At 39.9% G+C, this 23,983-nt stretch overlaps 1 protein-coding gene across 2 annotated transcripts in view; it reads left to right on the top strand.

Moving 5' to 3' along the window:
• The first annotated feature begins 3,585 nt into the window (after positions 1–3,585).
• PRR16 (proline rich 16) overlaps positions 3,586–23,983 on the top strand; it is a 148,150-nt gene continuing 127,752 nt past the window's right edge. For both annotated transcript variants that reach the window (XM_065661615.1, XM_065661616.1), the window contains exon 1: positions 3,586–3,912. In XM_065661615.1, coding sequence (XP_065517687.1) covers positions 3,751–3,912 — 162 coding nt within the window. In that variant the 5' untranslated portion in view covers positions 3,586–3,750. The remainder of the gene's footprint in view (positions 3,913–23,983) is intronic.

Here is a 23,983-nt window from a genome sequence, read left to right as displayed (position 1 = left end):
GCTTTCAACAGGCAGCAGGAAATTAATTTTTAATTAATCTATTTGGAATACTAGTGACTTGCGGGAAGTGGGATGTATTTTTACACACATAATTTGTAAAAGTGCTCATTTGGTTTCTATTCTTATACAAGAATATATAAGAAAGTTTTATGATAACAGTATCAGCCCCTCCCCAGTAGGTAAGCATTTGGGGCTTTTTAAAAAATATTATTTTATTTTTAATAAGGGAGAAATGACTAAATGTTAAAGTAATTACATTCCTGTATTTCTGACATGACTGGTCTGGGTGATCCTCATGAAAAATTATTTCTGTGATTTCTGTACATTTTATGATCACTCAATGATTCCTGCACAGTTTCCAACCTTCTTTGCAACTCCACACATATAATAAATAGTATAAATTAAACAGCATGATAAAATCACTGCGATCTGTGTGTGTTTGTGTGTGCTCAGTTCATTCTGTTTGTAACACTGGACTGAATACAGGATATTTTTTCCGAAAGGAAAAGTGCCATCTACTGAATAACCAAAACAAAATTTTGCAGTATCTTGAGAGACTTTCCTGAGACGTGTCCTTCCCAATTACTGATCAGGCCAAGCCTTAGTCAACTTGTGATCTTTAATGAGATCACAGCTGGCAATGATATGGTTGAGTACCACATTACTTAGTAGTTATTTAATGTATGTTCTGATTTTGTTTGGGTGCTTTTTTCTGGATTTAAAGGTGTTACTGGCAGACCAGCGAACTGCACTTTGAAGACATTTAAGCTTTTACTTCCAAAATAACTTTATCCCCCAAGATTTCTGGGGAGATTTCTTGTGCATCCTCTGCATCTTTTTAGTCTACAGAAGTCAGACTTCCAGTAACGAGTTACCCTTCTTTTCCTGATTAGCCACTTTGGGTTTAGTGAAAGTACAGATGGAAAGGCTTCAAAAAGAATAAACTGGCAAAACACTAATAACATTTACTTGTAGATACAGAAGCAAAAGAAACAGAACAACTAGTAGATAACTTTGTTACATGCTATGGGACACTACCTATTAGTTAACTGAGATATGGTATAGCAAGGTATAGCTCATTTTTAAAAGGCATAAAACTGCATTCAAGATCAAGAGGACAATGAACTTTACTCAGGATTCAGAAGAGCTGTCAGTGTTTTTTCAGGGATAAGCAGTAGATACTTGGCTGAATACAAAATATCAGCCACTAAGTAATCCTGCACAGACCTTAGAAGAATGTCACTATAGAAGTGGAGGGATTGGTGAAGTGGACACTAATTTACATCTTCAAAAGTTTGGGAAGTCTCCAGACGCTGTTGCAGGATTAAGGAAATAGGATAACCACAGGATCATGGGCAATCTTCCTATGACTTCAAACTAACTGATGAGGTAAAACACGAATCAGTTTTCCCTTCTTAAAGTATGTGAGAGGTGCCATGGCTTCATACAGTAAGAAAGTAAGCAATTGTGTTGGAAAATTTGTCTCATAATGAATGCTCCATTAGGCTAGACAGTATTTATAGAGGGTGTGTAGCAAATCTGGTAGTAATTTTTTGACCATATTGATGATTTATACAGAAATGTAGTAGAAACCATCCCTTACCTATTTAAGCTATGTTATGCATAAGTATGTACAGTATACTGTTACACAGTATATTCTTAAATGGTGTCAGAAAATAGACCTTTCTTTCTCTAGTTATAAACTGGATATGTGCTGGCTGCTGCATGGACAATTTCACTGATAGTTCTTCACAAATTATTTCTTTTCTTTTATTTTTCTGTTCATACAATGCCTTTGAGGAACACATTAATTAAAACTTACTCAACAACTTGTGGGTTGCTTTCTTCCTAATTTGGTGGTGACTGCAGTTTGGAAATTTAGACTGTATTACTTAGCTAGCTCCAAAGATCATATGATGTTGTTGCTCATACAGGAACTGTTAAGCAAAAATAACGAGCAGGAATGCTTTTAAAAGTCAGTGTTGGAAGAACTGTTGCTTTGGTGAGATGAAAAAACTCTACCATGAGACTTGAGGGAAGTCAAGAGGAAAGACATAGGCTCTTCTTGAATGTGCCCTCCTTGAAACTATTTAAAAAAAATGTGACATTGGGAGACACCTGGGGAGGAAAAAATACAGTATATGCCCACTAACAAATTATTTCAGCCAAACACTACACCATTGTTTGGTGTTTGGCTATGTAAATGGTAATACGTTGGTAACATATTACCGTTTCATAGTGGTAAGATGTGCAAAGATAATTACCTAACCCAAGACAGTAAGAGGTGCTGTCAGCCCTTGTCTATTCATATCCTAGTTCCACACCTTTCCCAGAGACAAACTCTCTGTCACCAAGTGAGATATTTATCATGTACAGACACACCACTCTGGGAAATGTTCTGCTTTTCTCCTCCTGTTTTAGCTAGGTTAAAGGATCTCAGGCTGCCAAAACTCTCGGAAGCTTTTAAAGCATCAAAAGCCAATTGCAACCATGCCGGGTGATCCTCGAAGCAGGGCTTGGCTGCATGCCCTCTTGCACTTCATAGCTACTGTGAGGTAGCTTTAAGAATTCCTGAACTTGCCACTTTTTTTTTTTGCAGTAAGATGAAAAACCACCGAGGTGAATGATATCCAGCAATCTCTTCCTTTTGGCCCACAGACTGATCTCTGAATAACGCTACGGGAAGTGTGTGCTCAAAATGCAGCACAGGCCGCTGTCTCAGGGAGCCAAGTAGCAAAATAGCTCGCAAAAGCTGTTCTGGCTCATGTGCATTTTTGTTTCTATCTGATCAAACACACAACATGAATAGGGTCTACTGATCACTTAAAGTGTTTGCAGGGCTATCTGCAGGCGTGGGCAAAGACGTGCAAGTGCCTTTTACCAATTCGGTGGTATTTACAAACCACCTTCCTATAGACTCCTTTGAGTAGGAAAGTCAAAGAGAGCAGGGCACTCCCCAGAGCAGCCAGAAGGGTTACTTCACAAGTGCAGAGTTGTTTGTTGTTGGTGGTGTTTTTTTTTTTTTTTGTCTTTTTTTTTGTGTGTGCGTGTGTGTGTGTGCGTGCGTGTGTGGTTTTTTTTGGCAGGAATTTTGCAATGCGCCACGCACTGAAACCGATTCCCTTTTGGGAGACAGCTCTGACGGGTGCTTACATTTCTCCATCAGAGCTGGTGCAATAGGCCGCCGTGGCCGGGGATCCCCGGGAGTGCTCCGGGGAGAATGCGGAGCCGTGCCCCCGCCATACGGGGTCTTGCGGGGACGAGGGGCGAGGAGCACCTCTCCGAGGAGGAGCCCCCGTGCCTCTCGCTCCCCGGGTAGCTCGGCGGGACGATGCTGCCGGCGCTGAGGCGGCCGTCGCTCCTCCCTCGGCCCCTCTCCCCAGCCAGAGCCGGAGCCGGGGCCCGGGCCCGAGCGGGCGGTGGCGCGGGCGGGGCGAGGCGCAGGCGCGACGCACGGAGGGCTGCAGCCGGGCCCCCGCGCCGCTCCCGGGAGCCGATGGCAGCTGCACAGCGCGGCCGCCCGGCGGAGCGCGGCGCGGCTCAGCGCGCCCGGCGCGGGATGCGCGGGCGGGCAGGCTACGGCGGCGGCGGCGGCAGCGGCAGCGGCAGCGGCAGCGGCAGCGGCAGCAGCAGCAGCAGCAGCAGCGGCCGCAGTAGCTCCCAGAGCCGGAGGGACGAGGCCGGGCGGCTGGCTGCCGCCGCGCTCGCCTGACCTTCGTGCCCCCTGGCCGCACCGGGCTGCCCCGAAGGATGTCCGCCCAGTCCAAGGGGACCGCATCCTCCTCCTCGTCGCCGTCCGAGGGGCCTCCGGCAGCCTCCAAAACCAAGGTGAAGGAGCAGATCAAGATCATCGTGGAGGATTTGGAATTAGTCCTGGGGGACCTGAAAGACGTGGCCAAGGAACTTAAAGAGGTGAGAAGCGGAGGGCTGCTTGGGGGGACCGCGGTCTGCCCCGTGCAGGAGGGAGCGCCCATCGGCTGGGGCTCCTGTGCCGCGGGGCTCCGCTGCCGCCCCAGGGCTCCTTTCACCACTTCACCGCGGGTGGAGCAACTAGTGTCCACGCTGGGTACAGAGCCGTGCCCCGGGGCGAGAGGCTGCGCCGGCGGTCCGTAACGGGACGGGGTGGTGGGGCTGGAGCCCCGTGTCCCGGGTGCGGTGCGCTGCGCCGCGCCTCCGAGGCCGGTCGTGCTCCCGCCTCGGCTACGAGGCAGCTCCTTCCGGGGACTTTCCACCTCGGCGCACCCCTCGGAGTTGTTTGGGTTTTTTTTTTTCACATTATCATTTATTTTGTTTATTTTTCCCGGGAGGCAGCTGGTACTCCTCCTGCGGTGTCCCCGCTGGGCGAGGAGGGTGTCTGGGGGAGATGCGGGACCAGCAGCCCTGCCCGATCCCGGGCTGCGCCGGTTCAGCATCCCGGCTGTGGGAGATGAGTCAGGAGCGGCTCCATCCCGCTCCGGTGGGTTTAACTTTTCGGGCGCACGGTGCAGCCCCCTATTCTCCCCCAGGCAGCAGCCCTGCTCGGATCTGTCGGCAGCTGAGGGCTGGGGGGACCGGATCCCCCGCATCCACCTCTCTGGGAGAAGGGTCCCTGCGCTGCTCGGCAGTACCAGCGAGTCGAAGTCTCCCTCTGCCTCTTGCAGGCTGCTTCACCGTGAGCTGAGCACCCCGTTCATCTTCCCTATCTGACAAGGTTGCCTTTGCAGTCTTCCTTTTGCCGGTGGCGAGTGTCATCTCCTGTGGGTTAATCTGCAGACAGTGCGATTACGGCGGGCATGTTCGTAAGAAAGGAAACCCTGTAGCTGAAGGAAGGGATTTGGCTGACCTTTTAGAGATTTCCACTTTATGTTGCTTTTGCTACACAACTGTTCGACAGATGGTTGGGTTATGCACCGAAATTCAAGTCCAGAATCCCTGTACATTGCTTTATAATCCCTTATTTGACATTTGTAACAGGCTGTGGGTTTTTTGCTATCAAATATTAGTTTTTTATTTTAACAACATTGTCAACAAGTTTCATTCAACAGACTTTTGCCATCTGAGGCAGTCTGAAATTCACCCCGTGCTTTGTATAATGTTGAAAGATGTATAAACACACAACTCACTAATCACAGCTGTTGGACTTTTTTCTCACCCACAATTCCACATTTCTCCTTTTTTTAACAAAAAACAAACCAAAACAAACCTACCCCCCCCCCCCCAAAAAAAAAAAACACCAAAACCAAAGCAGCCAAACAAACCCCAGAAACCTGTATAATTTTTCTTTTCCTTAACATGCTGCTCTGTAATTTTTGAGGTATTTTGTAGTAGAAATAAACATTATTTGTAAGGCAGTTTTTTCAACGTTTTAAAGACTGATAGAGCAAACTGGCTCCTGCGGCTGCTGAAGCACATTTTTAGGACCTGGAGAGGATGTACTGTGATCTGTCCCATGAGTGTAAATCATTCCCTGCAAAGAATCAGTCCTAGCTTTCCGCTAGTGAGCAAACAAGATCACTAGGTAGAGGTCATATGCCATCATTTACTGTGTCATGTTTTATCTAAGCAAACTTCTGTGTTCTGGTTGACTGCATCTGCAAGAGAGAACTGGATTTACCTCTGCTTGGTGGGGAAGTGGCTTGTGTGAAACAAGTAAAGTAAAACGTAAAAGGGAAGTTGTAGAGAAATGATGCTGTAGCTCTGTTAAATACTGTGTACCTGCTGAAGGGTGGAAGGATTGCCAAGAGCACCTCTTTTAGAGAAAATGAAAATACATTTATAAAAAGAATAGTTAAATCTTGTTCACAACAGCACACAAGCTTGAGTAATGCTTTTCTCTGAATCTGTCTCACAAAGATGATAGCTGCAATACTGAGACAAACAAGGGTTGTATATGCAATCATCTGCTTGCTTGCAATATCATTGTTATGTGTTAAGTACACTTTGTAAAACATTTATCCTGAAATGTCCATAGAAGTTTGCCATCTGAGTACCTCCAGTTTTCTACCTTTTGTAGTATAGACTAAACCTGTGCAAGATCTCTTAACATTGACATATGCAATGTATACCTTTTTATGTGAAAGTGTGTTAACTGAAGACACTAGAAGCCAGTAATCAGTGTCTTTTATAGGCTGTTTGTAGGTGTTAGAAAGCATTGGCAGATGTTTCATGAAAGTGTATAAGAATTTGGTCTATAGTCAGTTCTGGTGTATTATAAACAGAAGTACACCTGTGGTTCATTGTGGTTCCTTATTGTAAGACCAGGAAAAGCAATAAACAAGAGGATGTAAGTTTGCATTCTATTTTCAGTACAAATTGTGTTCTGGAAATGTTGTGACTACCCTTTTGTTTCAGTGTATGTTTTGGTGGAGCTCAGCTGTTGTGCTTCAAACTCTTCTGTTCATTCCTTTCCCCCTTTTTTTTTTTTTCTTTAATGATGAGTACAGTATTCTGAAAACAACCTTTCATTCTTTTTATTACTGTTAAAAAAGACTTCAATTCTGCTACAGTGGTAGGACATGAAGGGTCTTTTTTTGTGCAGTTACAGTAATAGCTGTGATATTGAAAATAGGCATCCATAGAATGCCTTTCTTTTTCTCCTGTTTATGCCTATGCATTTGTGACCCTTAAATGTAAAATATTTAGTTACTTATTAGATTATACTTAATATATTGGGATGGACTGGATATCCTCTCCCAGTGTCTTTCGGTCTTTTTTTTTGTAGGGTTGTATATTCAAAGTACTGTCAAATTGAAAGACAGTTTCATTGCTTCAAAGTGAGCTGTTCTGAGTGGCTGTACAAGACTTGTATATCTTTTTATATTTGGCTTGTTACAATTTACTTACATTAACGTAGCCTTCCAGCATCTGAAGGGGAGCTATAGGGATGCTGCAGAGGGACTCTTCATTAGGGACTGTAGTGATAGGACAAGGGGTAACGGGTTAAAACTTAAACAGGGGAAGTTTAGATTGGATATAAGGAAAAAAATCTTTACTGTATGGGTGGTGAGGCACTGGAATGGGTTGCCCAGTGAAGCTGTGAATGCTCCATCCCTGCCGGTGTTCAAGGCCAGATTGGACAGAGCCTTGGGTGAAATGGTTTAGTGTGAGGTGTCCCTGCCCATGGCAGGGGGGTTGGAACTAGATGATCTTAAGGTCCTTTCCAACCCTAACTATTCTATGATTCTATTTTCATCTGCTCTTTATTCCAAAGGTTTTCATAATTGATGCTTTAATATTTTTTATACTTAAAAGGGGGGAAGGAAGAAGTGGAACCAGGAGAAGAGTGCAATGAGGATGCGGTGTAAATTTCAGACGCAGAAACCATGAAGCTTATAAGTTTTCTGTAAAAACACGTTATTAAATCATGTGGATGAAAATACATACACGTTAGGAGTTACTGTGTCTCAGAAGTGGAACATCTGTTTTTTGTTTGGGGTTTTTTTGGGTTTTTTTTTTTGTTGGGTTTTTTTTTTTTTTCCCCTTTATTTGTTGGTCTGGACTCTTTAGGGTAAGCAACCACAAAAGACTAAGACAGAGATGGGGGTGGAGGTGGGGGGTTGTTACTGGGGAACATGTTAGGATGGAGTGGTGCCAACTCCAGTGCCTGAACTCCTGTGTAGCTAGTCTTCTCTAGGGTGCAGTTAACCTAGGAGAGACTTGGCCCTTTTGTCTCCTTGCTAAAAAGAAACACTGGGCGGGTGTGTACCAACAGCGGGATGTGTTTTTGTGCTGGAAAAAATGGATTTTAAATGGATTGAGTGGCTGTTATTTGATGAATACTCCAGAGAAAAATCAAAGGGGTGCCAGAAGATTGAGTAACACTGACTATTCTTTTAGTCCACACTATTTCAAAATTAAGTTGGTGAAGCCTTAAACTTTGATTTTTTTTTTTTTCTAGAGAATTGGATAAAAGACCTTTTTTTTCTGGCATCTTGTCTATAAAGATGGTTATTATTAAGTCTTGCTTTGCAGATGATGTTTATCAGTCCAGTACTTAAATAATGTGATGATGAACACTACTAGAAACCAGAAGATGTGTGCTAATTAAACTGTGTTATGTGATGCAAATTGTGTGAAGTAGCCCTAATTCTCTGATGACTTCAGAAGGGATTATAGTGGGTGTACATGGGCATCTGTGGACAGCAGGGCACAGAGAGCATCTTAAAACTGGTACTATCATTTTTAAGACTTACCTGCTTTCACATTTTGTGATAATGTTGCACATTTCTGTAGCCTTGCATTTGTTTATGTTAAGGAAATTTTTAACTAGATCATTTGATAATATTTTTTATAGTAATAAAAATTCTTCATGCAGAACAAATTCCTGGAAGATATGTGTAAAATGTTTGCACAGCTTTTAATTGGCTAAATACACTTCACCATTTATCACAAGGAAGCAGCTGTGTAGCTATTGCCAGTGTTTAGAATGACCCAAAATGGAGGTGCAGGAGAAATAGAAGCCCTCATAGGCATTGCACATGCATCAGTAAATTTCCTTTCTTTCCTAGTCTACCTCCTCTGCTTTAAATACTTCAAAAATGTCTTGCAGACAGAATGACTGAATAATCCTCTCTCATATAACTGATGCATTTATTTTCCATGAAGATCTATGAAATTTGGGTATGACTTAACAAATAATGTTTTCTGAGTGATAATGGAGCTAGCAGATGCCAACCCCCTCCCCTTAAACACCACAACAAAGTTTGTTATGGGGTGGATGGCCTGATTCCATAACCAGGCCAGTCATTATTTTAAGTGGAGGGTGATCATGTATTCCATTGTCTTCATCTCTAGATCAGGCCTGCAGGAACATATTACATTTTCAACACCAGTTTTTTCTATTCTGTTTTTGTTTTTCTATTCAGCTAATGATCTGGATTCAGCTAATGATCTGGATGGCAGAAAGGCACTTCAGGTTCTTGACTGTTAATCCAGAAATAGGAAGTTGTAGTTTGCATCCACCAAGACGGTGAAAGCAGCAACAATCAATCTGATGTGCAGGCAGCAGTACAAACACAAGTACAAAAAAAATGTTTTGGGTTCATACTGGTGCATAAAGACCAGGGGAGAAGGTATTAGAGTATAGGTATAGAATGTTCTATATAGAAACCTAAGAGTAGGTAAACCAATAGCAAAACATTTTAATCCATTCCTCCTTCTCCTGCTGATTCCTCCCTCTTTTTTGGGGGCTCTCCCCAGATGTCAAGGGTCTTCTGCTCCTTTTGCTAGGTGGTGGCAGTTGAAGAAAGACGTTTTTCAGCATACTTGTTCCTACTGTTAGAAATCCAGTAAATGCAGATGCCCTTCTTATGCATGGATTCTGGATACTGTGTTCCTCACAGAGTCTTGCTTCAGTGGATTCACTCTCTGTATATGCAGATCTGGTTAGTGAGATGTGACAGGGACTGAAGCTTTCTTGTGATTTTTATTGCAGTAGATGGGGCTGTAGTCCAGGTCAGGAACCAGGACCAAGGTGTTGTATGACTGACTGCATTGCCCATTCCAAAACTTGCTAATGTCTCCAGCAGCAGACTTTTTTCTGATTTCTTACTGCAGTCCTTAGTGACAAATGCAATCATGAACTGTAATTGGATGTATGATTCATTATGTAAGAGAAGCACTGCACAGCAACTTCATTGCTATCTGCCCAGGGGTCCAAACAAAGCCATAAATAGTCGTTGCAGGTAACTGAATAATAATTTCCCTTTTATTTCTTGTGGTCTGTGAAGCATTTATGCAGTCATACACAACAAAAAAGTGCAAATGTCTTAATATAAAATATAATGTCAATAAAGCTGATTGATAGAGCTAAAAGGTAACTGTGAACCTTAAAACCCCTATGTGTTAAGGCTGTCAGGAACAGTTAAATGTTGGTATATGATGAGGTAAGACTGCTCCACATCTGAGTTGTAACCAAAACTATAAAGAGTTAGTAATTATATTGTATAACACAATAAAACAATAAGTGGTGTACATAGAAAGCATTGCTTCTTAATATCCAGAGGCTTGACAGAGGGATGCACACTGTCAATTTATGCTATTTTGTTTTTATAAGCACTCATGTCAGCTACTTCATTCCTTTTATGCAATACTAAGCTTCTGATAGTAATGCGTATTGTGCAACCATGAGCTAAATAGAGCATATATAAATTCAGTTTTCAAATAAAAACAGAACCACAGTGAAAATATGCATCTTCATGCTGCAGTTTGAACTTTACACAATCTGTGCACTACTGACCGTGATATAGAAAACGAAAGTAGTGAGGCATGAACTTCAGTCTGTTGCAGTCAGATTTTTCCATTGACTTCAGTAGGGACAAAAGTAAGTTTGAGGGTGACAGAAGTTAGTTTTGGGCTGCTTCATTTTTACTGAAGCTTCAGAATTCAGAAGAAGCAGTTGCTGCCATGTGTGTATATGAATGTGTCATACAAAAACAATGAGTTGGTTAAGCACCATCATTGAAGTTTTGCAGATTTTTGCCAGTTTCCTCTGGAAATGAAACAATGGTTCTGTTCCCATTACAGACATTGGACAAAGTTCTGGAATAGCCTTCCTGCCTCCAGTCAAAAACTTCCAGTCAGATTACTTCTCACGGTCAATCTGTACACAACTCTGTACTTCCCCTTCCTCTTGGGGAAAGTGAAACAGAGGTGCAAATGTTGTCTGTGTTTGAAGAGTACCTTCCCGTAGTGCCTATTTCACAATACCTTTGGAAAGAGCATCACTGTCCTGTTCTAGCTTTCATTTCTTTTAGAGCTACAAAATAGTGATGGCTTATAGTCTTCTCTGTGTATCTGTTCCATGAAAGGCAGGTGAACTGAACTGTTAGTGACCTCACAGGTAGCTCATTTATACCTCACTCATGTGTTCCCATTTTTTGAGTTAGTAGTGGTTATTGCTGTGAGGCAAAAAGAGTGAAGAGGCTTATTTTACACAGAGACTGCTGTCCTTGGCCGCGTAACCTGTGACTGACAGCCATGAAGGTTAACACTATACTACCCATACATGGATAAGGCTGTGTTTTAATCTGCTAATATTTGGGATTTTTGTTTAGGTTTGGTGTTTTGGTTGTTTTGTGGTGTTTGTTTTTGGTTTTTTTTTTTTTTGGGGGGGGGGTTTGTTTGTAGTTTTGTTCTGTTTTTATTTTTTTTTTAACAAATGTAGTGAATAGCAACTAATGGACTTTCTTTTTTTTCTTGAGATAAAAGTCTTCAAGTAGCATTTCACTCAAATTTCCACGTAGGGCGCGTATTATCTGTTTTACTGAATCTTTAATATGTTAGCCATGAATGTACAATAAAAGCTGCAGCGTATACATGCCCCCTTCTCTCACAGTTCATATTCAGCTCTGTGCATCGACTCTGGTCATTCTTACTGCAGCAACCTGCAGTGCTGCAAAATGCCCTTTCTTATTTTACTCAGGGGAAGAAGTGAAACAGCCTGCTTTCGCTGTAGAAGGGCTGTGAAACTCTTCTAGCAGCTCTTCCACTGCAGCTGCCTTGTGCCAGGTTGTGTGTGTTGAGTGACTAGGGTGGGAGGGCTTGGTGGCTGGGACACTAGGATTCTGGTTTGGCTTAAAATTATTGTACTACAGCTGATGGGAGTAATGAGGAGCAACTGACTCCAAACGAGTAGTACTGTCAGTTGTTGCTTGTGCAAAAATTGTAGTATGTTCATATGTCTTTAAAGGTTAATGTACTCATCCGTTGTCTCATGCGGCATGTGCCACATTGCATTATAAAGTCTAAGAACACTGATGTTGAATCATTTCCAGATTTCTTTGTAGATTATTCCTCAGTAATCTGAAAAATACTGCAATTTAAAAACATCTTTTGTTGTTTGTGTTTTTGTTTTGTTTTTTCTTTAATAAATTTGCAGTAATTATTTTAGTCTTTTACCCATGAAGGTATTATGTTCTTCATAGAATCACAAAATGGTTTGGGTTGGAAGGGACTTTAAAAATATCCAGTTTCAAACCACTGACATGGGCAGGGACACCTTCCACTAGACCTGGTTTCTTCTCTTTATTATAGTGTGTTTATGGTTCTTTCAGTAAGCAGCTTCAAGGAGGAAGCAGAGTAAGACATTCCTTACCTGCATTACAATAATTTGTGTTGTAAGAGAAGAAGATAATTTAATACTTCTGAAAATACTGTGAGAAGTTTATTATTTGCTTAAAGTGAGACCGTCTGCATGGGGCTCCAGGACTTAGGGGAAAAAAAAAGCCAAAACAAAAAAACACCTTAGATTTGGGCTTCTCATTCGACAACAGAAAGTGAGATAAGTCTTAAGGTCCTTCTCAACCCTAACTATTCTATGATTGTGTAACTGCTTAAAGTATTCAAAATTTTGGTATCTAGTAAGATTTCATACTTCACGGGAAATGGCACTGTTCTAAAGCAGGCAGTTTATGTGGTCTGAAAGATGCAGATTTTAAAAACAAACCAAAAACATTAACATTGAAGAGTTTGGGCTTGCTTCTTCGTTAAGATTTATTGGTTTATACCCATGTAACAGTTCCTTTCTGTATAAAATTTATGTGAAAATGTGAAAAAATCAAATTCAGTATGTTTTTTCTTTACTGCAGCATAACAAACACCATGTATAATTTTTTCCTTGCATGCATTGTAATTGAAACTTTTTCTTTTTTTTAAATGATATGCCTTCTGCTTTTTCTTTCCTTTTTGTTAAAAGAACACTTTTTCAGTGTTAGTTCTCTGAATTCTCTTAAGAGGACATGCTAATAAGAGTGTAATTGTCCAGCTAACTACTGAAAATTCAGTAGTTATTGGACAAATCATTAGAACAAATATGTTTATTTTTAAATACAGAATCAGTCAGATTGAGATTGTAAAAAACGCTTGGAAATTGTCTAACCCATTCAGGAGTCAGATAAAATAGGTTGCGTAGGATATTGTTTTTTAATATCTTCACAGATGGTGACTCCACAACCTAGGCAGACTACCTGTTCCAGTGCTGAGTCACCCTTATATTTTATCTTGTGTTTAAGAAGAATTTCCTGTAATTCATTTTGTGCCTATTGTCTGTTGTCTTCTCATTTAGCACCACCAAGAAGTCTCTGCTTTATCTTCTTACCCCTTGCAATTAAGTATTTGGTCACATTATGGTAAGATTCCTGTGAGCCTTCTATTTTCCAGCCTAAACAATGCAGTTCTCTCAATTGCTCCCTGTGTAACAGATGCTCCAAACTCTTAGTCATCTTCCCAACCTTTTGCTGGAGTAGTTCCTATGTGTTCGTATCTGTCTTGTACTGGGGAGCCGAGAACTGCGCACCATAATCCAGATGTGGTGTCAAAAATTCAGGTTTCACTAAAGATGCTAGGTTACAAACATTAGTTTCCCTCAAAAAATATTTCCTAATAATAATATAAAATTTTGAATTAGCTGAAATGCTATCTACTTTTTCATTAAAGTTGCAGTAATAAATGGTGTGGACTTCCCACTGCCTTTGATCTGAATCTAGATTTTACTTACTTTCAGATAGAAGAATAAATAACAGATTTGCAGTAAACTGTCTCTATAAATATAAGAGATGCGTACATCAAGCATGTGGAGCTGGTGTTTGTAAGTGAGTGCAGCCAGCCACTGAAGCATGTATGTGAGGATAGCAGTGGTGATTGGAAGGGAGGGCTATAGCTCCTTGTGCATTCACAGGAACTCCTCTTTAACATTTCTCCGTGAAACTATGATATACCTCTAAATGAAATTGTCCAGGTAAATGAAAATGTGAGTAATATAATTACTCAAATTAACTTTGTGAACCACTCAGATTAACTTGCCCCTCTGCTCCAGCCTCTGCAGATGTCAATTTTTGCTTTGATTTCTCATCTTCTGTTGTATGATACTAATCCCTCCAATTCTATGAGGCTTTTTGTTTCCTTTTCTTAATCCTTTTCCTCTTTTCCCTCATAACAGTTTCTGGTGCTTCTGCATCTTTATCTACCTCACTGTTAGTGGCTGTCAAAACAACCACTGGATTAAACGTGAGAGTGCTTGTCTCTCCATTCTTGAATGTTGAATCAGAAGAGTCAACGTCATAATTTTAAGACTGGTTTTAAGAATTTTAGGTGGCATTCATCTTAGCAACACAATTGTTCTCCGATGCATCTTTTGCATGCTAATAGGAGATTCTTCTGTGTAGGATCTGGAAGCATTGTTAGCATTTTTTCTAGAGCTCAATTTCCAATCTGGTAAGGCAACTGAAATCTGTGTTTTTTGGATTCCAAAGCTATCTGGGTTGTCATTACAAGCAAAAGCTTTTTTTTTTTTTTTTTAAATCCATGATAGGTTATGTTGACATTGTTTTCCATCTTTCTGGTTCAGCATCCAGAATATTTAAGTTTCACTCCATCTTTTCTCAAAATACTACAGTGCTTCTCTCTTAAAGAAATGATTTTCAGTTCCCTACTAGAGTGTATTTTATTCTCCAGGTGTTTTTACTGATGATTGCAGAGACCGTTTGAATGAGATAAGTTTATGACAGCAGGTGATCACTGCTAGTGCTGCTAAGATTTATCTGTGATAATCAGAGTGGTAGAGACTAGGGTTTTCTGATGTTAATTCCATGTAGTTAATTTTATGGGGTGGTGTAAGTTTCTGTGAATCTGTGGCATTTGGATAAAGAAGTATCTGTGGTCGCATTGTCTAGTAGTTTGCATCATTTATTTAGACTGGGAAGCTATACAAGCGTATGTAGCTTTCCTGAAGAAATAACTTCTGTTTCTTGAAAGCAAGATGGTACAGCGAACCTGTAAGACTTACAGAAAAATGGTGTTTGATGAAACTGGACTGTTTATGTTGAAGCAAGAGAATGAGGAGGTTTGACTATTAGTTTTTGCTGTTTCCTGTTGACAATTGATTTGCATGTGCTTACTTTTCAAATGGTGGTTATTTGATCCTATTTGAAAAAAAAATAAAATCATAGAATGTGAATAGTTTGATTGTAAGCATTTTAAATCATATGCAAACACTTTAGTTAAATGTTATCATTAGCTGTCTTAGGAGGCAGAGCCTTTGCTGATGTGATACCATGTAACCATCAAGATATTTGGCTAAACTGACACTTTAACTAGAAAATATAGTGTACTACTATATTTTTATTGAAGATAAAGATACATGAGACAATACTGCTGCAGAAAAAACCCCCAACCTCTAAGCCAATATGATTACATGTAGTAATATTTAAAGTAGGGAGGGATGGATGGATGGATAGATGAGTTACAGAACAAAAAGTCATACTACTTCAGGTGCTGAGGATGATGAACTAGGTAAAAAGTCTACTGCAGAGAAGTGAGAACTTTTTATTTACTACAGAGTTTACATATTCTGTTTCTTCAAATTAAAATGGGAATAACAAGAAATGAAAAATGGTACATTAAAAATGTTCAGATTTGTCTTTGAGGGAGGTTTGAAGGGTATAGTGAAACTGAGGACACTATAATATGAGTAGTGGCTTGGATGACTTTCCCTTCCCCCTCCCCCTCATTTCTTAGGTGGTGTACACTAATTAAACTTGATTGGGTTTTGACAGGGCTGTGCTGTTTTGTATTAACTAGCTTGTTGTCCTCTTGATATTTGATATATGTGCAGTTGGTATCTGATTCATGTGATCATGTTCTTCCTTTCAGGAGAAATTAGGACCCCGCTACTTGTATAGACAGTAATGTGTATGAATTGCAATGATGAAATTCCAGCTCTTTTATCCAAGGCTTAAGTTCATTGCATACCAAAGAATTAGAGTCTAAGATTGATTAGCATTAGATGTATGTAGGAATTTTACATTTAATGTTAGATGACTGATGGAAAAGTCTTTTAAAATCTCTAAAAATGTTTTCTAAAATCTTAAAAGCCCTTAAAAGGACTTATAAAATCTTCTGTTCAGCACTGAATCTTTTCTGAGTTTTTATTGCAAGATTTTAAGTATTACAGGTAGCATCCTAGTAGAAAACCTGACTGTATCGTAATGAATGGCTGTATACTATTTCTAAGAGATGAACACTTGGCTAGCCGTCACGAATATGTACTTCAAAGTTCTTACGAATTTAAAAGAAGTTACCAAAATGCAAGCTTATTAAGTGTATACAACCTTACCAATAGGGGCTTCCTATATAATACTTCTAGCAGAATATCAATATACTTAGTTATATAACATATACTCAGTTATTTTCCCCATAATTTGGTAGTTGCTGGAAACTTATATTGTGTCGTAGAATGTAAATTACTTCTGAGATTGAATGCCTAACACGTACTTGTCAACCAAAGGTATAAAATAAAATACTGAAAGAGAAAGTTAATAAATAACCCTCTGGATGAATTCTTTCTTTGGGAAAATGCAAACAACCTTGACTTGATTATTTGTATTATGGAATCAGGTGCATTTAGTAATAACATAGTATGAAAATAAAGGATCTATATTTCTGTAGATCTTGTGGATCATTTACTAAACAGAAGCATGCTTCACATTTAGTTTTCACCTCTTTTGACAGTGACATGCCATGGTTTAACAGTAATGTCCTGGTGTTATGTGACAGCTTTTCAAATATTTTTTGTTTCTTTTATAGCTATCTTTTGGAAGAGTGGTAAGGCTTAGAGGATATTTGGAACATTATTGAGCCTTAATTTTCTGAAAATCAATTCCTGGTTTTAATAACTGCCTGTTTTGCACAGGCAGAATAGTTCTCCAATGTTCATCTATTATTTCTCAGGCTAATTTATTAATTTATTTAGCAAGAATGACACATCATTGTTATCACTATGAATTGAAGATATGATATGTCTTCCTTCTGTGCATGGTTTCTTGTATATAATGAAACAAAGTTGTCTGTTACGTAAAAGCTAATATACTGCAATTAAATCTTGATCAAATGGAGTTTGTGAAACTTAAATGTCTGTTTTGAACAGATTAAATTGCTTCTTTGGTTTTTGTACAGTAACTGTAATGTTGCAACACTTCACTACAATCTTTTATTGAAGAACTTTGTGTTAGACTTTGGGAGTTGTATGGCGAGCGAACAGGATGTGAGCATCTGTTTCTTCTAACATAGAGCAAGTATGTGGCTTTAAGGTTTTTTTCCAATGAAGGAGATGTTTCCAGAGTCTTCACATGCTTCCTAGTGCTGACTGCCCTGTAATACAGACATAGGAAGCATAGTACAATATTTTTTGTGAATGGAAACATTCACAAATCTAGGCAAAAAAACCCCAAACCCATCAGACAAACATATAAACAGTGACAATAAAATTTTGTTAAAATTTTAGTAGTAGTGCAGATTAGGAGGAGGTTTATCACAAAGTTTTTTTCCCTTAGCAATACCTTTATCTTTGATTTCCTTCTGCTTCTGGTTTCTGTATGGCATTTATATGAGATGCAAAATGTATGTACGATAAATTAACATACACAGAGCACTGTGTTGTTGTGGCTAGACTACTTGCAGATCTTGTCTCCTGTGACAAGACATGAGCTTTACATAATTTTCTCTCTTCATGCACATATGACCTTTAGGGTAAGTGGTTGCAGATAATACACAAGGCATCCTGCTTTATTTTTCTAAGAAGCACATCCTGTTTCTAGCTCTGTAGAAGGATTACTCTGAAGGAATGATTTTCTTTAAGGACATTGAAGGGGAACAGGTTGCCTTAGTGTTTTCTGAACCACATCTGAGGAATAATGAAACTGTTAAAGCTCTGTAGAGACTCACAGGCTAAGTAGAAGTATCTGCAGTGTGAGATAGTAGTGTTGTCCTCTGTCATTGCAGTGTGTATGTTATCAGGAAAGAAATCTTCGAAACGAATATTCTCCTAAGTGAGCAGACATGTTGGATAACATTCAGCAAGAATTTAACAGTTTCATTTTTAGAAAGGTGCTGTGTTGTTATTCTCCAAAGAATACATTTTGCGTGAATGTTGACACAGTGTTATCATCTTGATTTACAGACTGCTGTTGAACCTCAGGTGCTTATCTTTGCCTTATGTAACAAGATTGATAATTTTCACTGAAGGTATGAAGGAAATCATAACTGTAAAAGCAGGAATAAGAATTGATTGTGATTCCTTTTTTTAATTCTCACTAAAACCTCCAGCACTGAAACTGCTGACATAGAATTAAAAACTTGGAGAAAGTGCAAAAAGAAAGAAACGAAGAAAAAGGAAGGATGTTTATGGTGGAGGCAGGTGAATGGTGGAAAAAACCTGCTTTGACTGACAGTTTTGCCAGTTAGCAAAGGAAGATGTAATTGGAGTAAAGGCATTCCAGCCATAAAATCAGCTTACGGTATCTGAAATGTCGTGACTTTTCTGTATGGTGGTCTAAGTTCAACTTAAGAATAGACAACTGAAAAGAGTAAGCTATGTCTCTGAATGCAGGACCCTTTTATTAAAGGCAGATCACACTTTTCTTTCTGAGTTTATCTCCATTTAAAATATACTACTTTCTTCTGTTATTTTCTTATTACTCTTCCTGATGGAATAGTATTTTTATCACAGTTGATTTACCACCTTGGAATTTTTTAACTCCTTTTTTTTTTTTTTTTTTTTTTAGCAACCACAGCATTTTTGCTAGTGTTCCTATTGAGCTCAGGTAGCTCTTGAATATTTCTTCCTCTAACTGTATTTGTTGGTACATTACTAAAGAAAATCTCACTCTTTTTATTAATTCTATAGACTCTCTCTTCATTTGATGAAACAGAGATTTTCTATCTCTATTTTGATTGAGTTAATCATCATAGAAATGTGTACTGTACTGTAGGTGAGGACTAACCATTGCTTTGCACAGTGATGCTTATCTCTTTGCTACATCCTGAAGCTGTACTTCCATTTTGGTGTCAGATTGGCACCTGACACCCGTAATCGCCTTGTACACAGAGTGTCTTTTCCACAGGTCTATGAATTAGTGAACATCCAGTCTGTAGCACAAACCTATTTAGTCTTCATGGTTATGATCTTACACATTGCACAATAGGAATTTTATTCCACTTCTAAGCATTTGTGAGGTTTAATGCATCCCCTGAGTATTACTTCCTATCTGTGTTGGGTCAGTAGATTTCCTCAGAGCATTTACATTTGTGACAGGGTAATTAATAAAAATATTGACTGACGTCAGCCAAAGTCTGGTTAAGGAGTTTCATTGCTCTTTCCTCCTGACCCAAGTCTACTGTTTTTTGCATATCTGGAAAATCAGTTAACTGTAAAGTATTCAGTGATCCACCTGGAGGTGGCTTTTCAAACAGTATGTGTTTACGTTGTGGAATATCTTGCCACTATATATTATGAAGAGTATGAGTTTTCATGTGTTGAAGATGACAGTGAGCAAAATTAATGAGAGTGAGCTCTAAATGCATAGAAGAGCCTGGGAGTTAACCAAATGCATAGACTGAAGCACATATCTCAGGAAAATCCTTGGCCTCAGGTGGTTGTAGCCTGGAAGAGTGCTTAAGGGGACTACTCATTGTGCTCTTCAGCATCTGTTTTTGATCACTGTTGGAGACAAGATGATAGGCTTAATAAAGGTTTGATTTCATCTAGTATGAGCATTTTTATGTAGCTTGATTATCATAGTTTAGTCAACTCTAGTTATTGTCTTTATTTCTTTCTCAAAGACACTTCCAAACTTAAGGGATTTCATTTTAGGTTTATCAGCCTGTAGCTGCCATACTTACATTTAAGTACAGATGTAATATAGTAATTTTTTTCCATCACCTGGGATCTCATTTAACTGTCAAGATTAAAAAGTCTTGTTACTGTCCCTGGAGATAACTTTGTCAGTATTTTTAGAGCAGCACAGCTGAACTTGTCCCATGCTGCTCACCTTGGTGCATTTATTTTCTGGACTTTCATTTTTGTCTTTGTCCTGGGTTCAGCAGTAGTGGTCATTTTCTCATTCTTAGTAGCTGGCAGAGTGCTGTGTTTTTGACTTTCAGCCTGGGAACAGCGCTGATAACACTGATGTTGTTAGTTGTTGCTACGTAAAGAACTGTCGTGGTTTAAGGCCAGCTGGTAACTCAGAACCACTCAGCCGCTCACTCACATCCCTGCTCCCGGAGGGATGTGAAGGAGAATGTGAACAATGCAACTCCCACGGGTTGGGATAAGAACAGTCTAGTAACTAAGGTATAACACAAAACCACTGCTGCTACCACCAATAATAATAATGATAAGGGAAATAACAAGGGAAGAGAATACAACCACTCATCACCCACCGATACCCAGCCTGACCCGACCAGCAATCTAGCCTTTCCGGGTAACTGCCCCCAGCTTATATAGTGGGCATGACATGCTGTGGTATGGAATACCCATTTGGTTAGTTTGGGTCAGGTGTCCTGCCTCTGCTTCCTCCCGGCTTCCCCTCCTCCCTGGAAGAGAATGAGAGATTGAGAAAGTCCTTGGTCAGAGTAAACGTTAGTTAGCAACAACTAAAAACACCGGTGTTATCAGTATTGTTCCCAGGCTGAAAGTCAAAAACACAGCACTGCACCAGCTAATAAGGAGGAGAAAAATGACTGCTATTGCTGAACCCAGGACAGCATACACCCCTTATTCCATACCATTCATGTCATGCTCAGATCCCACATTTTTCAATATACCATCACTTTTGTCTCATTCATATATACATATACACATATACATATACACACCCACAGCCACACAAAGAGAGAGATATCATTCCTTAGTCCATGGACTAATCTCTATAATGCTGCAGAATTCATCCGGTCCATGATGGGCAAAGAAGAGATTCAGAGCAGCCCTGCAGAGAAGGACTTGGGGGTGCTGGTCGATGAGAAAATGAACATGAGCCGGCTTCAGTGTGCGCTCGCAGCCCAGAAAGCCAACCGTATCCTGGGCTGCATCAAAAGGAGCGTGACCAGCACATCAAAAGACGTGATCCTGCCCCTCTACTCTGCTCTTGTGAGACCTCACCTGGAGTATTGTGTGCAGTTCTGGTGTCCTCAACATAAGAAGGACATGGAGCTGTTGGAACAAGTCCAGAGGAGGGCCACGAGGATGATCAGGGAACTGGAGCACCTCCCGTATGAAGGCTGAGGAAGTTGGGGCTGTTGAGCCTGGAGAAGAGAAGGCTGCGTGGAGACCTTATAGCAGCCTTCCAGTACCTGAAGGGGGCCTATAGGGATGCTGGAGAGGGACTCTTCGTCAGGGACTGTAGTGACAGGAGAAGGGGTAACGGGTTAAAACTAAACAGGGGAAGTTTAGATTGGCTATAAGGAGGAAATTCTTTCCTGTTAGGCTGGTGAGGGACTGGAATGGGTTGCCCATGGGGGTTGTGAGTGCTCCACCCCTGGCAGTGTTCAAGGCCAGGTTGGACGAAGCCTTGGGTGGGATGGTTTATTGTGAGGTGTCCCTGTCCATGGCAGGGGGGTTGGAACTAGATGATCTTGAGGTCCTTTCCAAGCCTAACTATTCTATGATTCTATGATTCTATGTTGGGCTCCATATCTTGGAATCATCTTTCAGAGCAGGAGAGACAGTGTGCAGTCCTGGATTGATGATGCCTGGGGTTTAATTTCCATGGTCCATCTTGCTGCTAGATAGGCATGACTGATATTCATTATAGGATGAAAAGACAAGTAGTTCAACCAGCTCTCTTGAAAGCTAATACAAATTAAAATTTGGGGGCTACCTGTCTTTAAATATACTGGTATCCACATTTCTTCAGCAAATTTGAATTTTTTTTCACTACTTAATATCAGTTGCAAAGTCTAATTCAGGTTTTTAAGTATCTCTTTGATAATATATTATTCTTTACTGTGCAGTCTTATTTTCATAAAGTCTTGGTGGACTGTTTGTGTGCTCTTTGAGGTAGTTTCTCACCGAATCACTTCTGGAAGTGGCTTTACCACTTCCTCGGGCAATGTGTTCCAAGGCTTGAGAGCCCTTTCACTGAAGAAATTTTTCCTAATATCCAATATAAGCCTTTCTGTGATTGCTCTTTCTACAGGGCCTGAAAGGTCTGCAGTGATATAAGCACTTACTGAAGCAGTGACTAATTGAGGAGGAGGTGTCTGGTTTAACCCTTAGAATACTTGTGTATTACCATTAACGGTAGCATAGCTTTATGTGTTACTGGACATACCTGAGTTGGAAAGTGCAAATACCAGTGCATGCGTAGTTTACTGGACAATGAAGTAGACTCTGTGGGTTTAGTTGGCCCAGCAGGTTCAAGTACTAATAGTTACCAAACATTTTTATGAAACACTGGTTATATCACTGTAGTGTTATTAAATTATTGTTTCAATAATCTAAATAACAGAAGTTGAGACTGCAAAGAGATGAGCTGCAAAAGGCAAAACAAAAAGTGAAGGAAACTGATGTTGGTCTTCAGCGTCTGAGTGATGTCTGTGTGGTCTGTTAAGGAAATCTGAAATGTTAGGAATATTACTTCAGGAGGGATTTTCACTGAAATGTAATCTTGCTATTTTTTTTTTATTCCCCCTCTGCCTGTAAAAGCTTCCTTTTAGCTCTTACTTTCATGAAGGAGTATGTTCGCTGTGACTTTTCCACAGTTACAGTCTCCTGTTGTTATGTATAGACTTGCAAATGTTTCGGTCTGTTTTGGGACTTTTTTGTTAATATTTTGTTCTTTAAATGCTAGGACATCATAGTATTTTTGTCTTGTGATTGATGAAGGAAGTTTATGTTACAGTTCTTTTCTTCTGCCCGTTTTCTCAGAACACTTATTTTCAAAATGCATATTTCAAAATATCTTTCCCTTTCCTTCTCTGATATTATATCTTACAGGAAACAAAGTCTATTTACATCACTTACATCTGTCCTTGTTCTAAGATAAAGTGATGCTTCTAATTAATTACCAATAGGTGTTCTGTCCTGATTTGTCTTGTGGCAATTCCTTAATTCTCTCAGCAGGGGAGTGAACTTTCTCAGTGTTTCCTGTCTTCCCCGAGAGTTAGGTTTCATCTGTTGTGAAACCATGGCCAAAGAGTAACATTCTGTTGGAACTGTAGTGTCCCCTCTAGTAGGCTGTTTTCCCCTCTCCTCTCTCCAGTCTGTGGATTTTCAGGCTTTGGGAAATGTTGTATCAAGATATCCAATTAAAAGCAAGAGTAATAGCAGCTGAAGACAGCAATTTCAGTGGTGTTCTTTTATGAGGGATGGTCATTAAGCATTTGACTTTGCATGTTGTTAATAACCTACTCTATCAGTGAAATAAAGTAATGTCTGAAGGACTAATTTGCTGTAACATGCTATATACTAATGTCCAGAATGGCTGGGTTCATTTTCAAGAGCATAAAAGGCAATTCTGAAGTTTACTTGGTTTTGTTCATTTAATTTTGCTTTGTTTGGCTTTCCAGACAAACATAATGTTACAGATAATGTAACATATCACTAGATTGCCAGGTGCTTTGCATTATAAAATACCATCTTCAATTGTTTATAAGGTGTTTGGTTGTTTTTAGGCCAGTTGAGACAAATTTTCAATGCTAAGTTCTACATCATTATTAAAAAAAAAAAAAAACCAACAAAAAACTTTACTTTAGACTTAAAGTGGCTGATCTACTTCTGAGCAGTATTTTCCTTATCATGGGAGCCTGTAGGACATGACCAGGAGATGAAAATGCCCTCTCTGAGCCGCTGTAACAGGTCTGAGTCCAGGACACCAACTTTTATGTGAGGATTTAGGTTATTGTTTTCATCCACCCCCAGCATAAATCATTTCACTCTGCTGAGCTAACTTGACAGGGAGATGCATACCTGAAGTGAAAGGAGAAGGTTGAACAACAGGTTGAGGGTAAACTGGAATGAGAATTTTGCGATGCATATATGTACAATTTACCTTTGCTTAAGGAAAGGTTAGCAGAGAGGAGTGGAAAAATGACATAAATGAAAAACTGATGTGATGATAAGGCTGTGATCAGAGATATGCATGTTTGAGGGCTCTGGGAAGAAGATGTCAAATTTGAGAGTTTTGAGCAGAATCCCGGCATTGAGGTCGCTTTTCTCCAGAGTGCTGAGTGA

Source organism: Lathamus discolor, chromosome Z, assembly GCF_037157495.1.
Source record: "Lathamus discolor isolate bLatDis1 chromosome Z, bLatDis1.hap1, whole genome shotgun sequence".
Lineage (NCBI taxonomy): Eukaryota > Metazoa > Chordata > Aves > Psittaciformes > Psittacidae > Lathamus > Lathamus discolor.
Note: the sequence above shows the minus strand (reverse complement) of the source record. Positions and strands in the feature narration are given on the sequence as shown.